Below are 12270 nucleotides of genomic sequence, written 5' to 3'. Positions count from 1 at the left end.
AACCCTCTTTGGTTTCAGCTTTGGACCATGACCTGCTGAAGAATTTGAGCCCCAAAAAGTAGACTAAGTCCAAATGTAAAAACTTTGGCTGGTGCTACCTGCTTGTTGTAATTAACCTATGTTTCATTCATTGTGGTCTTAAATCACTCCTGGGTCCCTGTCAGCTGCGAAGTGATACTTTGGATTAGAACTTTCCATTTCCTAGGCAAATTTTGCATTTACATATACAAATTCAGATATCTGGTTCACTTTGTCCAATTCTGATAATTTTCCTGTTTTTTCCTTATTGGTTTCTCTATTTATCTGTATTAGGTTGGGATGCATTTGTGTTGTTTAATTGATATTATTTTTTTAAAACTGCTTGCACTTAATATACCTATGATGTGTATTTCTCAAACGTAATCAGAAAAAAAGTTGAAAAAATAACATGGTGTAGTTTGCAGAATAAATGGTTAACCTGGGCAGTATTGAAAGTTGATAGTAATACCCTGAATTGGAGGTGGAGGACAAATAGAAGGTAGGTTAAAGGGAACTAAGAAGTAAGAAGAATCTTAGTTGAAAGGGCCACTGCACTAATTACACACAATAACTAGAATCACTGTATCAGTTATAGGATGTATCACTTGGAAAATAGCTGCAACGGGAATCGTTAAGAGCATAAAGTAAAATGTTGTGTAGGGGAGAGGTGAGTTGAATCATGTTAATGCACTTATCATGGAGGATTTGTTTTTGCAAGTTAGGAGACCAAGTTCTTCCAATGAAAACGTATGGAACTGTTGTAATATGATGTTGTTTGCACCTCTTATAACCATTAATCATTCCCACCAAGTATGAATTGAAATGTTCTTCCATTTACAAAGAGTTGTTTTGTGGGCACATGGAGGCTTTTAGACAATGGCAGGAGGAATCAGGGGGTTGAACCTAATATGGTGAATGCAACATTTTTGAGGAGGCTTACTCAAAACATGTAATGAGGAGGCTTACTCAAAACATGTAAGCAAATATTCCATTCTGAAACTCTTTAAAAGAAGGAGAATTATACACATATGGGACTGGGTCTCCTACTTCCTCTCCGCAGTTCCAGCACATGTTTTGTCCTCTAATTCCCCCCTTATACAAGCAACTCAGAGTTCACAATCTCCTATGTAGAACCCTGAGGCAGATTGGGAGCAGTTTTGCTTATGAAAGGCATTGTCCAGATGTGAGCTGATCCTGTGGATATAGACTTCCAGAATGTTCATTATTCCATTCTGCTTCCCATTTATTCTGCCCCATTTGAGAGACATTTAGAGGATGGTGGGTAAAACAATAACTATACTTTGGAGACTATGTAGTCTCCTCTAAGGAATTTTGTAATGAGATAAAGTAGAGAATTGTCAGCATCTATTGGTACCTGTTTAGGAAGAGATACCTTTAATGTACTTTTAATTTCAGAAAATTATCAAATTTGACTTCTTCTGATCAAAGACGTTTGGAAGGAGTGCAGGTACTTTTACTTCTCCATCCTCCCCTTGGTGATGTAGCTTCCTGCTGGCTAATTTTGTTTTCTTGTAAGCGTATTATCTCTCATTTTGAGCTTGTAGGTGTAGTCTGAAATCTTCCATTCTTCAGGATGCTAAATAATTTTAAGTCAGTTAATTGAGTTACCTGAGCCAATACATCAGATAGCGCAGTCACAATAGCGGTACTTTTACGATATTTAATTTGAAACTGTCGGCATCTCTGTTAATGCAAATTGCTAATATCAATTTAAAGCTAATCTTTGCACTCTATTAAGTGTAACTTGAACTAAAGACACAATAATATGGGTTCATTGAAAAACCAAACATTAAGAATAATGGCCATCAATCAAAATGAGTTGTAATTTGTGATCTACCTCCTGAATAGTAATAAGGTAGGTCTGATTGTGACCCACTCTGAATGGGAAATTTGTGACCCAATCTATTAGTACATAAGTCGGTTCACAAAATTCTACTCCATTTGCAAAGCATCGGTTCTTAGTTTGTGACCACATTTTTCGAATGAAATGTTTGTACATATGTCTCTATATTCAAGATTTGTTTGTAGAAGTGTTTAGGGAGAAGTATGGGATGCCTCAGGTTGTTTTAGAAAAAGATGTTTCAATTTCTAACTCCTCAATGTTGTACTGCAAAACTGAGAGATCGTTTTGATCTTGGAAAGCTTGAGGTTTTCCCTTGTAAGGGATACAGTATTTTCCTGGTCAGTGCCAAGAAGACCATTCATGTAAGCACCATGTCCTTGGCATAGTCCTAAAATATACTGATTTTCGTACCTTTCCATAGGCTATGTTTGTTGTGACTAACATATTCCAAAATAGTCTCTACCTACTGGTATATCAGAACTTTGCATACAGTAGTTCTCGGAAGTTTTACATTTTTACGTTTGTGTGTTGGGACGTGGAGGGCTCTTTCAAGTGTAAATTCTTTTTTTAAATAAATATCTGTCACTTGTGGTATCCATTTTTCAAGAAAGCCTATTCATTACCCCATTTGATCATCTGTACCTTCTGGGACTCTGAAAATTCTTACTTTCATCCTTATATTGTGATCTTCTAGTTTAGCTACATCTTTTTGAGTCTTGCATATTTGTGGAGCATAAATCTTCCTTCATCTCTGCATCTCCCAGACTGCTTATTCGATTTTCAGCTTCTGACATTCTTATGGTCAAAAGCTTGATGTTGTTCTGCATCCCAGATATCTCTAGTTGCGTGAAGTCCATATTTATGTTGGTGCTTTGGGCTAGTTCATGGACATTGAAAACATTTTAATTGCCATTTCTGTAGTGCCATTAAAATCTGATGTGTTCTTAAAGTGTGAGTAGAGAGTAGCACGTAAAACACAGAGGACCATATGTGCAACCATTTTTAGCAGTCACAAACGGGAAATTGGGAAGTTTCCGCCCACTAAAAAGGGTTGTAGAATGCACAAACTCTATTTTGCGAGTCGTAACCTATTACCGATTTGCAAAATGAGGTTTGTGAGTCGCTATTAGGACGGGCGTGCTAAGGGTGTCCCTTCCTAATAGCGAGTCGCAGGATGATATATGATTGTTTTTGCAACCGCTAATGCGGTCGCAAAACAATCACAGTTACCACCAACTTCAAGTTGGTGGTAAGCCATTCGCAAACAGGAAGCGGTCCCACAGGGACCCCTCCTCCTTTGTTAATGGGGGCACCAACATTATTTCAGAGAAGACAGTGGTCCCTCGGACCACGGCTTGCCCTTAAAAAAATGAAAAGAAAACTTACTTTTTTTATTTTTATTTTAAAAGCATTGTGTTTTCCTTTAAGGAAAACGGGCTGCATTTGAAAAAAAAATGTTGCTTTATTTAAAATGTTGCTTTATTTAAAAAACAAACACAGACATGGTGGTCTGGTGTCCCCGGCAGACTACCATCCCTGTGATTGTAGCCCATTCCAATGGGTCGCATATTGCGACCTGCCTCATGAATATTGATGAGGCAGGTCATTTGCGACCTCATTGGGATCTTCTAAATGTGTCTGAGACACATTAGTATATTTCATTTTGAGAGCGCAAATTGCAAGTCGCAAAAAATTGCAATTTATGACCCGCAAAATGGAATGGTTGTACATCTGGCCCAGAGATCTGTGTTATCTGTAAGGCAGAGCTTACCAAATAATATTTTGGCATAGAGCTTGGTCTCAATGCTTGTGATCTTAAAGTGAGCTTTGTTATCTTGAAATAGAGCTATACAATTAGCACAGTAACCAAGTACACATTGCAACCATTGAGAGGGAATTATGGTTGAATAAATCTCATAGATGCACACTGATAAATAATCATAGCCATGCATTTACTTAATTAGGCTTACAATTGGGGCAACATGTAATAAACATTCCAAAAACGTCCTATTGCCTTTAATAAACAAGCATTAAAAATGCGATAGGTCTAGCCTTTCATTAAGTTAAAGCCATTTTCTTTGCTTTACAATACCATTAGCAAAGCAAATGGCTTTAACTTAATCAAAGGCGAGACCTATTGCATTGTCAATGCTTGTTTCAAATCTCCTACTTGCCTGTTCTAAAATGTTGGTTTGTATGTACACAGTATCTTCATATTAAGTGATTTTCCTAAGATGTGGTACGAGTGATTGGAAGGATATCCTTATCACTTAATTTTGCTGGTCACTTGTGAAATCAATCACATTTTCCCGTATTAAATTGTTGAAAAAACAGATATGCTTTCATCGGCGATACATTGTATGGAAATTGCGCATTTTGCTGGGACCACAAACTAGGAACAAACAAGTGTGACCAAATTAAAACTTGGTTTCACTATCTATTACTGGCCGAGTACGAGTGATGCACAGATGTTACAAACATACGTTCATGCTTTCGAGACTTACGGACTTATGTATGACTAGAAGTGCAGTGATCTGCAGGGCGAACGCGAACTTTAGAAACCTCATTGTCCACATTATCACAATTTTCATACTGTGTTCAGTGCACTTCGACTACTGCCCACATGTAAATTCCGTCAATATGATGGACGTTTTGCGTCTGGAAATCTAGTCAGTGTGGCGGCAACTGTAAGTGTTCATGGACACCGAAACTTGCAAGTTTACAGATTGTCGCCAAACAATTTCCTACCTGGAAATCGTTCACAAATGTATCCTGTCAACGAGAAGTAATTTAGGGTGGAAATAGGGAGGGGCTACTACCCCAAAAGTGATGGAGGTGTACGGCAAGGGGATTTCTATGAGAAGTATTTTTTTCTTTAAGAAATAGAAAAAATACGCATGTGCGGAAAAGAGGTGGTTTATTTTATATTTATGCAGAACTTGTTCCACATGTGAATCAGACTTTCACAGGCTTGCTGGAGCAAGCCAGATATTTGCTCCTGGTCCAGACATAAGTGCAAACCCACAGGATGAGTATTTTTTTTTCCCTCTGGAACTTTGTGAATTGAGCCATGAGTGATAAGACCACCAACTATGGTGACCCCCCATCTCAACAACGCCACCCCCTCAGCCCCCTCGCCCCAGACCTACCGCAGAGTTTACCATAGATCGGTAGCATCTTCCTTCACCCACTTGGGTGGGGTGAGGTGAAAATACGCTTAGTACTGAACCTAAAGCCCTTCCTGGCAATCACTGCACCACTAGATTTGTAAAATGAAATAAAGTGTGTAAGGAAACGCAGGGAAGGTGCTTGGCTATTAAAGGCAGTAATTCAAAGGCGTCGAGCGCTTCTCAGCCTTGTTTTTCATGAGCCATAATTAATTCTCCCCACCATCATAATGAAGAGAAAAAAGTGTTTATATTTGTGTCTGATGCTTTCTTGTCATGAATCAGTGTCATATTAATGCGCAACAGACTAGGGTGGAAGTGCGCTTTTATGGTCATGAGCTGCGAATGGCGGCATTATCTCTAAGTGCCGGATGTGGCAGAGGTCATCCTCCGATTTGGGGTCACGATGACGGAAATGACATTATTTGCGGACACCTCCAGTTCAGATTATGTGGTAAAGCTGGATTTGCAGATAAACAACATTCAACAGACCTAGCCAATCTGAGTTGGCATTCCCAGTGCCCACGAGAAATTTTTGGATTGTATTTGAGTTTTTTGCCAGAAGACAGCAATGCAGCACATCTGCACACTCCCAACATTTCCCTACAACGCATTAACTGTGAAATATAAACTAAGAATTTTGGACTGCTGGTCAGTAATGACAACTGAGCAGATATCGATCAGGGTAAGCATATGCCACGGTGTTACATCTTACTAAGCACGACCTTCAACCACTGCCAGCACTTTCTGTTCCCCCCAGTCGCTGTCGGCACTCACTCACTGCAGCAGTCAGAACCCAAGCGGGGCATCATTCAGCCTCCGAAAGAGGGCCGGCCGGTTTGAGTTCTTTAACCCCTTCAGTGCCCGCCCCTTTCCCCGCCCTGTGCCGGCCGTTGTATTAGCGGGCGGGGTCTATGACGAGCTGGACTCGTCATGGGCACAGCTCCACCGCGGCCCATGACGAGTCCAGCTCGTCATGGGCACTGAAGGGGTTAATGGATTCCTGCTTTAAACGTTGCTACATTTATAAAAAGTGATAATATGGCTTTGTTGATTTGCATACACATCAATCAAGCGCGGCCAAAGCGGACCTCGCTTGTGCAAAGCGTGACGCACGAAACACAGCAGTAATACAAATGCACATTACTAAGCAAATTAAAGCACAAACAAAATGGCATCAGCTTGTCAGCAAATATTCTGGAACGCTGAAACAAAGCGTACATTGGAAAAACAAATGCAAATTACAGAGCAAATTAAAGCACAAACAAAATGGCATCGCCTTGTCCACATGGGCCGTCCTAAAAGTGGACAAGGCGGTCACCACAAAGGCCGTTTTCCAATCACGCGTCAGCATTTACCATAAATAATGACGTGCGCCAATTACAAATGAGGGCGTGCCTTTAGGTGAAGTCAGAATCTGTATCGATTCCAAAAGGCCCTCGCATGGTGAGAGCAGCACATGCGTGCTGCTAAAGCCAGGCGAGACTTAAAAAGCAGACAGTTGATACCAGTTTTACATCAGATCATGATTCCATTAAACGGAAAGAGATTTATCACTATACATCCCTTAATCTTCAACTTAAAGGATGCAACCTATTTGCCGTTATTAGAGAATCATGATTTACACAGTTTTATTCTTAACCTTAGCATCTTCCATTGCAGAACAATCTAGGACATTGGGATGAAAAAAGAATTATTTTTGTGTTGTTTGACATTTGTCAGTTTGCATTTCAAGATCTGAAGCTGCCTTTGCTAGTTTGTCCTGCTTTCAACACTTAACAGCGTTGCTATATAAGAAGAATGTTTTTATCTCATAAATATTTTTCTGCACATAACGCTTCTTTCACATTTTTATCCGAAGTTATTCTACAGTTGTTAATAGGATTTTTTAACTTTGTGATGTGATTTCAATGTGAATTGATTATCTGTTTTAATGTAATTGTTGATTGCCCTCATTAATGCAGTCTTATTAAACTAGTAAACTGAACTTCCCTTGAGTGTATGATTTGACTAAACTATTCAGTGGTAAATAATATTAAATACTAACACTTTTTGCAACTCTGAATAGAAATTTAAGTGTACATAATACTGCCCATAAAAGGTTGCAAGCCTTTTCAACAGATCTACTGTTATGGGGAGCACATTTACTACCCTAATATCTAAAAGGTGGTGCAGTAGAATTAGCATTGTTAAAATCAATGCCAATGCTTTACGTTTGTACTTTTTTATTAACTCATACCAACTTCAATAAAAACTGGAGAGACACTTCCAGTTGTATTTCAGTTTGTTTTCAATAAAATTTGCCACCAGTCAACTCTTGTACCTTCCTCTTGTCATAACATTTGATTTGTGACCATACCCTTCTATTGCAGTGCCCGGACCATGTGACCCAGAAGACTTAATTGACGGAATCATTTTCGCTGCCAATTATCTTGGCTCAACACAGCTTCTATCTGACAAAACTCCATCCAAGAACGTGCGGATGATGCAGGCTCAAGAAGCAGTTAGCAGAATCAAGGCGAGTTGTCCACCCAAACCATCTTCAGGTTCTCTCCACATAATCATCAATAGGAAGGTTTGGGCCATGTGATCTGAGGGTGTGCCACCCGACAAGCAGCAAGTGTGTGCAAATGACACAGTAGGAGGGGTCTTTAGGTGTTCTGTTCTTAGGCACAGAGCGACAGTGAAGCAATTATAGTTAGCCAAGCCAAAAGAACTTCAGAATGAGCTCACCCTGCATTATTAATATTTTTTTTTATCAGAGCTCACAATTGATAAATGCATGTTTGTCGGTGCTGTAAATGTAAGCTTGAATTCCACCAAGGATTAGGTTTTATCCTACCCCTAATGGAGGTGCTCATGCAGTTTCAAAAATAAAACCTATGTAAAAGATATTTGTGGCACATTTAAATAGAACAGCTGTGTTCTCTTGTTTGAAAACAGACATAGTCCAATGTTTTTATCCCACTAGACTGTTAACTTCACCATTTCTGACGTCTTCCAGAAATTTAGCTATGGCTCTCTGAAGAGACCAAAAAATAATGTGCCACACTTAAAAACACATAATAAGTAAATAGGTGTATTGAACATTGGTATTCTGCATGTGTTGTGATGTCTAAGGTGTACAGTGGAAGGCTGCAACTGTAATTGCATTGTTATGGAATGTGGAATGGTGTGTGGTATGGAATTGTATGGTTTATTAAGGGGTGATCGTGTTTTATGGGTGGTAAAGAGGGGACTGGTGTAATGATTTGAGGAGGCATGTGGCGGGTAAGGTGGGATCTGTTGTGTTATGTTTTAGTGTGGGATGGTGAGATGTATTCTGTTAAATGCAGTCATACAGGTGTTATGTTGTGGGTTTGAGTGTGGAGTTTTGTTATGCCATAAAATAGCGTGTCGTCTGGTGTGGCATGGTGTGGGAGTGTTCTTGTTGGCTTAGATCTGGTGTTGTTTGAGGTATAATGTATCAGCACTACTTCATTTAAGGTCAAATCAAAATGGAGAACCCCAACCTGAAATTTAGAATAGTTTAACTACATTTTGGTGAATTCCCAAAATAAAGAAAATAATTTTTCATGAACAATTTGAGGAATTTAATCTAAAATCGCAAGCAAAGGATTTGGGGGTGAAAAAAATGATGCGTGATAAAGAGGCAGGAGTCATGAAGAGTGAGTGACACAGGAAGACTTACAATCTGGGGGAGAGGTTTTATGGTATGTGATGCTAAAAGCAAACACTGCTGGGCCTTTTTCCACCACAAAGGGCATTCACACTGATTGATTCACCGTTCTGGGAATGCATTCAATTAGAAATATTCGAGGATACAGGCTTCTTCTAAACAGGGTTCCTTAAGTATATTTTATACAGAATCATATATGACCACTATATATCATGTGCTGGAGGGTTGGAAGCTATGAGGGCATCTTGATGAGAGTGGTAAATTAAGCTGGCATATAATATGGAGTACGGTATGGTTTGGCTTGGTTTGGTAGTTACATTACCATGCGGTCTGGAGGACAATGGAGACGTCGGGCAGTGCTGTGTAGAGCTGTGTGGTGAAATGTGTCGTGTTGTATACTTTGGTATAAACTGTGCAAGGTAATTTTTGGGTGTTTGGCCAGGTGTTATCTTGCGTAAGTGCATGTGCACATTTGAGGTCTGTTTGTTGGTCTCAGATAGTGAGTAGTGTGATCTAGTGCTAAGAATGGGGCGGTAAGCCAATTATTGATCAAGCCAACTACGAGTTCGTATGTGTAGTTGGCTTGATCAGCTTAGGCTTGAGAGAGGTTTCAGATCTGGTTTAATATGCTCTTGAATTTATTTGGGGCTTTTTATTCTTGTAGTAAGATGCTGACAGTGGTGAGGTACAGACTGGTTGTGATAACTAGGGAGATTGTCTTTAACAGTGGTTGATACGTTATGGTCCACTAAAGAGCCAACTAATGCTAGTTTGTATCAGTTTTACTAGTTTGGGAGTTGGAGTTGCAGGTTTAAGCTGCTTAGGATCAAGCTTATGTTTCACATAAAAATTGGGGGTGAGCGTTTTTGTTGGTCAAGAGTGTTGGTGTTATGAGTTTGATGAAATATCATGGCTTTGGATAACAAGGTGTTTGCCTAGTTTGCTGCAAATTTCTTGAGATGAGATAATGTTGTTGGTCCGTCTTTGCCTCATTCACTTTGAAATGTTCTGTTTGCAGATGTGCTGTGGAGGCAACCTTTTTTTGTTTTTGTACCCAGCACCAGTGGGGAATAGCAGTTGCTTGATTAGTGTATTCTGGTTTGTTTTGGATAGATGATACAGTGAGTCCTGTAGCATTAGCAGAAAGAAAGAAGATCACACCGAATTCTCAACTAGTACCACCGCCTCCTGAACAAAACCAAGAAGAATGTCCTAGCAGATTGCATTGAAGCCAGCGCAAACCACAAGGAACTCTTCACCATCATGAAGGAGTTCTCCAACCCGCAGTCACCGAGAACAACATTACCCACTCCGAAAAACTGTGCGACAACCTCGCTGACCTCTTCCAAGACAACATCTCGGCCATCTACGAAAACTTCAAACACCAACCCTCCACTGCAGACAGCATCAACCAGCTCACATCCACAAACACAAACCCCGAACAACGGCTCACCCACTGGAACTGCTTCACCATGCAAGAGACAATCTCTATCATGTACTCCACACACTCGGGAGCACCCTCAGACCCCTTCCCCCACCACATTTTCAACCTTGTAAGCAAGACACTTTGCAATGAGCTGAGCAATGTCCTGAACACCTTCATCCCCACAGCCTCCTTCCCTGAGGACTGGGAACACACTGACGTAAGGCTTCTCCTGAAAAAAATCATCCGCCGAACCAAAAAACTACCGGCCCAACTCTCTGCTCCCCTTCCTTGCAAAAGTCCTTGAGAAAGCAATCAACAAGCAACTCACCCAACACCTAGAAGACCGCAACCTCCTGGATCCCTCCCTCAATCAAGATTTCGAGCTAACAACAGCACCGAAACAACCCTGATCGCATCTACCGACAACATCAGAACCCTCTTGGATCGTGGAGAAACGGCAGCCCTCAGCATCCTGGAGCTCTCTGCTGCATTTGACTCCCTCTCTCACCACATCCTGATCAACAGAATCCACCACATTGGGTTCTAGGAAGATGCCCTCAGATGGATTGCCTCATTCCTCACCGACAGAACTCAAAGGCTCCATCTCCCACCGTTCACATCGCAACCCAAGAAAATCATCTGAGGGGTCCCCCTAGGATTGTCCCTCAGCCCCACCCTCTTCAATTCCTACATGACCCGCTTGGCTGACACTGTCAGATCATACGGGCTCAACATCATCTCCTACGCCGACGACACCAGCTCATCCTCTCATGGTCCGAATACCCCTCCACCACCTAGGGCAACTTCCACAAATGCATGATGGACGTTGCACACTGAATAAAGGGAAACTGTCTCAAACTCAACACAGACACAATGGAAGTTCTCATCTTAGGAAACAACACCTCACCATGGAACGAAGCATGGTAGCCTGTGAACCTCAGCCCACCTCCCGCCCCGACCAACCACACCTGCAACCTCAGAATCATCCTGGACAGCAAGCTACCAATGAAGAAACAAGTCAAATCAGTTTCTTCCGCCTGCTTCCACAACCTTTGTATGCTTCACAAGATTTTCTGATGACTTCCAGCCAACACCAGAATAATTGTCACGCAAGCCCTCATCACCAGCAGACTGGACTATGGAAATACACTCTACGTAGGAATCACTGCACAACACCTCGAGAGACTCCAGACAATACAAAACTCAGAGGCAAGACTCATCCTTGGCCTCCACAGTAGGACTCACACAACCTCATATCTCAAGAAACTACACTGGCTTCCGATTCAGAAGAGATGCCAGTTCAAGTTGCTGACCCACGCGTACAAGGCTCTGCACAACGAAGAACCTGACCTTCCACCAACTGACCAGACATCTTTGATACCCTCTCTTTACCTCGCCGACACCCCATAGCAGAGGGCTCTCCTTCTTGTACCTGGCATCCAAGGCATGGAACAACCTCCCCTTGCACCTCAGGACTGCACCATGGCTCCAGCAATTCGGAAATGAACTCAAGACCCGGATTTTTGAATGATCAACCTCTATGCATGAGCCAACTTCTACAGTTCCTCAAGACCCTCATGGGTGATTTGCCGCACTTTATAAATGCTTGATTGATTAGCTGGTCGTGAGTGAGCTTCTCTGCCAAATGTGTGGCTGGTTTATTGTCAAGTGGGTCGTTGTGTTAAAAATTTGGGACGTGGTCAGATATTTATTTGTTTTATGGTGTTTCGTATGAGGGATTGGCGGTCTTGAGTTCAGTTAATCTCCATGTGCCACATTTTGTTGCTAGACTATATATATCCCTGGGGAGGTGGGAGGTTGGTTTGGTGTATCCAATTCTGACATAAATTAGATTGCATGCTTGCCTTACCATAGCAGAGGCATTCAGGTTCCATATGGGCTGTGCATTGCAGCGTAGGGACTGGTGTGATATATTGAGTATTCCTGTGTGTGTAGGTCTTATGGATCTAAGTAGAACTGTGTTTTTTGAGTGTTTACAGTGACTGTCATTTCATTTGGTTGTAGTCGTGCAGTGTGATAGCATGGACTGCAAGAATATCTTTTGCACAAACATGACTCCAGAATACCAATTTCGAATTTACATAAATATCCTCCT

General features: G+C 41.3%; 1 protein-coding gene across 4 annotated transcripts in view; it reads left to right on the top strand.

Annotated features, from left to right (window-relative positions):
- APBA1 (amyloid beta precursor protein binding family A member 1) overlaps positions 1-12270 on the top strand; it is a 413377-nt gene that overhangs the window by 336021 nt on the left and 65086 nt on the right. For all 4 annotated transcript variants that reach the window (XM_085633001.1, XM_085633007.1, XM_085633010.1 and 1 more), the window contains one exon: positions 7422-7567. In XM_085633001.1, the coding sequence (XP_085489127.1) occupies positions 7422-7567 (146 nt within the window). The remainder of the gene's footprint in view (positions 1-7421; positions 7568-12270) is intronic.

This window comes from Triturus cristatus, chromosome 2_1 (assembly GCF_964204655.1).
Source record: "Triturus cristatus chromosome 2_1, aTriCri1.1, whole genome shotgun sequence".
Classification (NCBI taxonomy): Eukaryota; Metazoa; Chordata; class Amphibia; order Caudata; family Salamandridae; genus Triturus; species Triturus cristatus.
The sequence above is the reverse complement of the archived record's forward strand: the minus strand, read 5'-3'. Positions and strand labels throughout refer to the sequence as shown.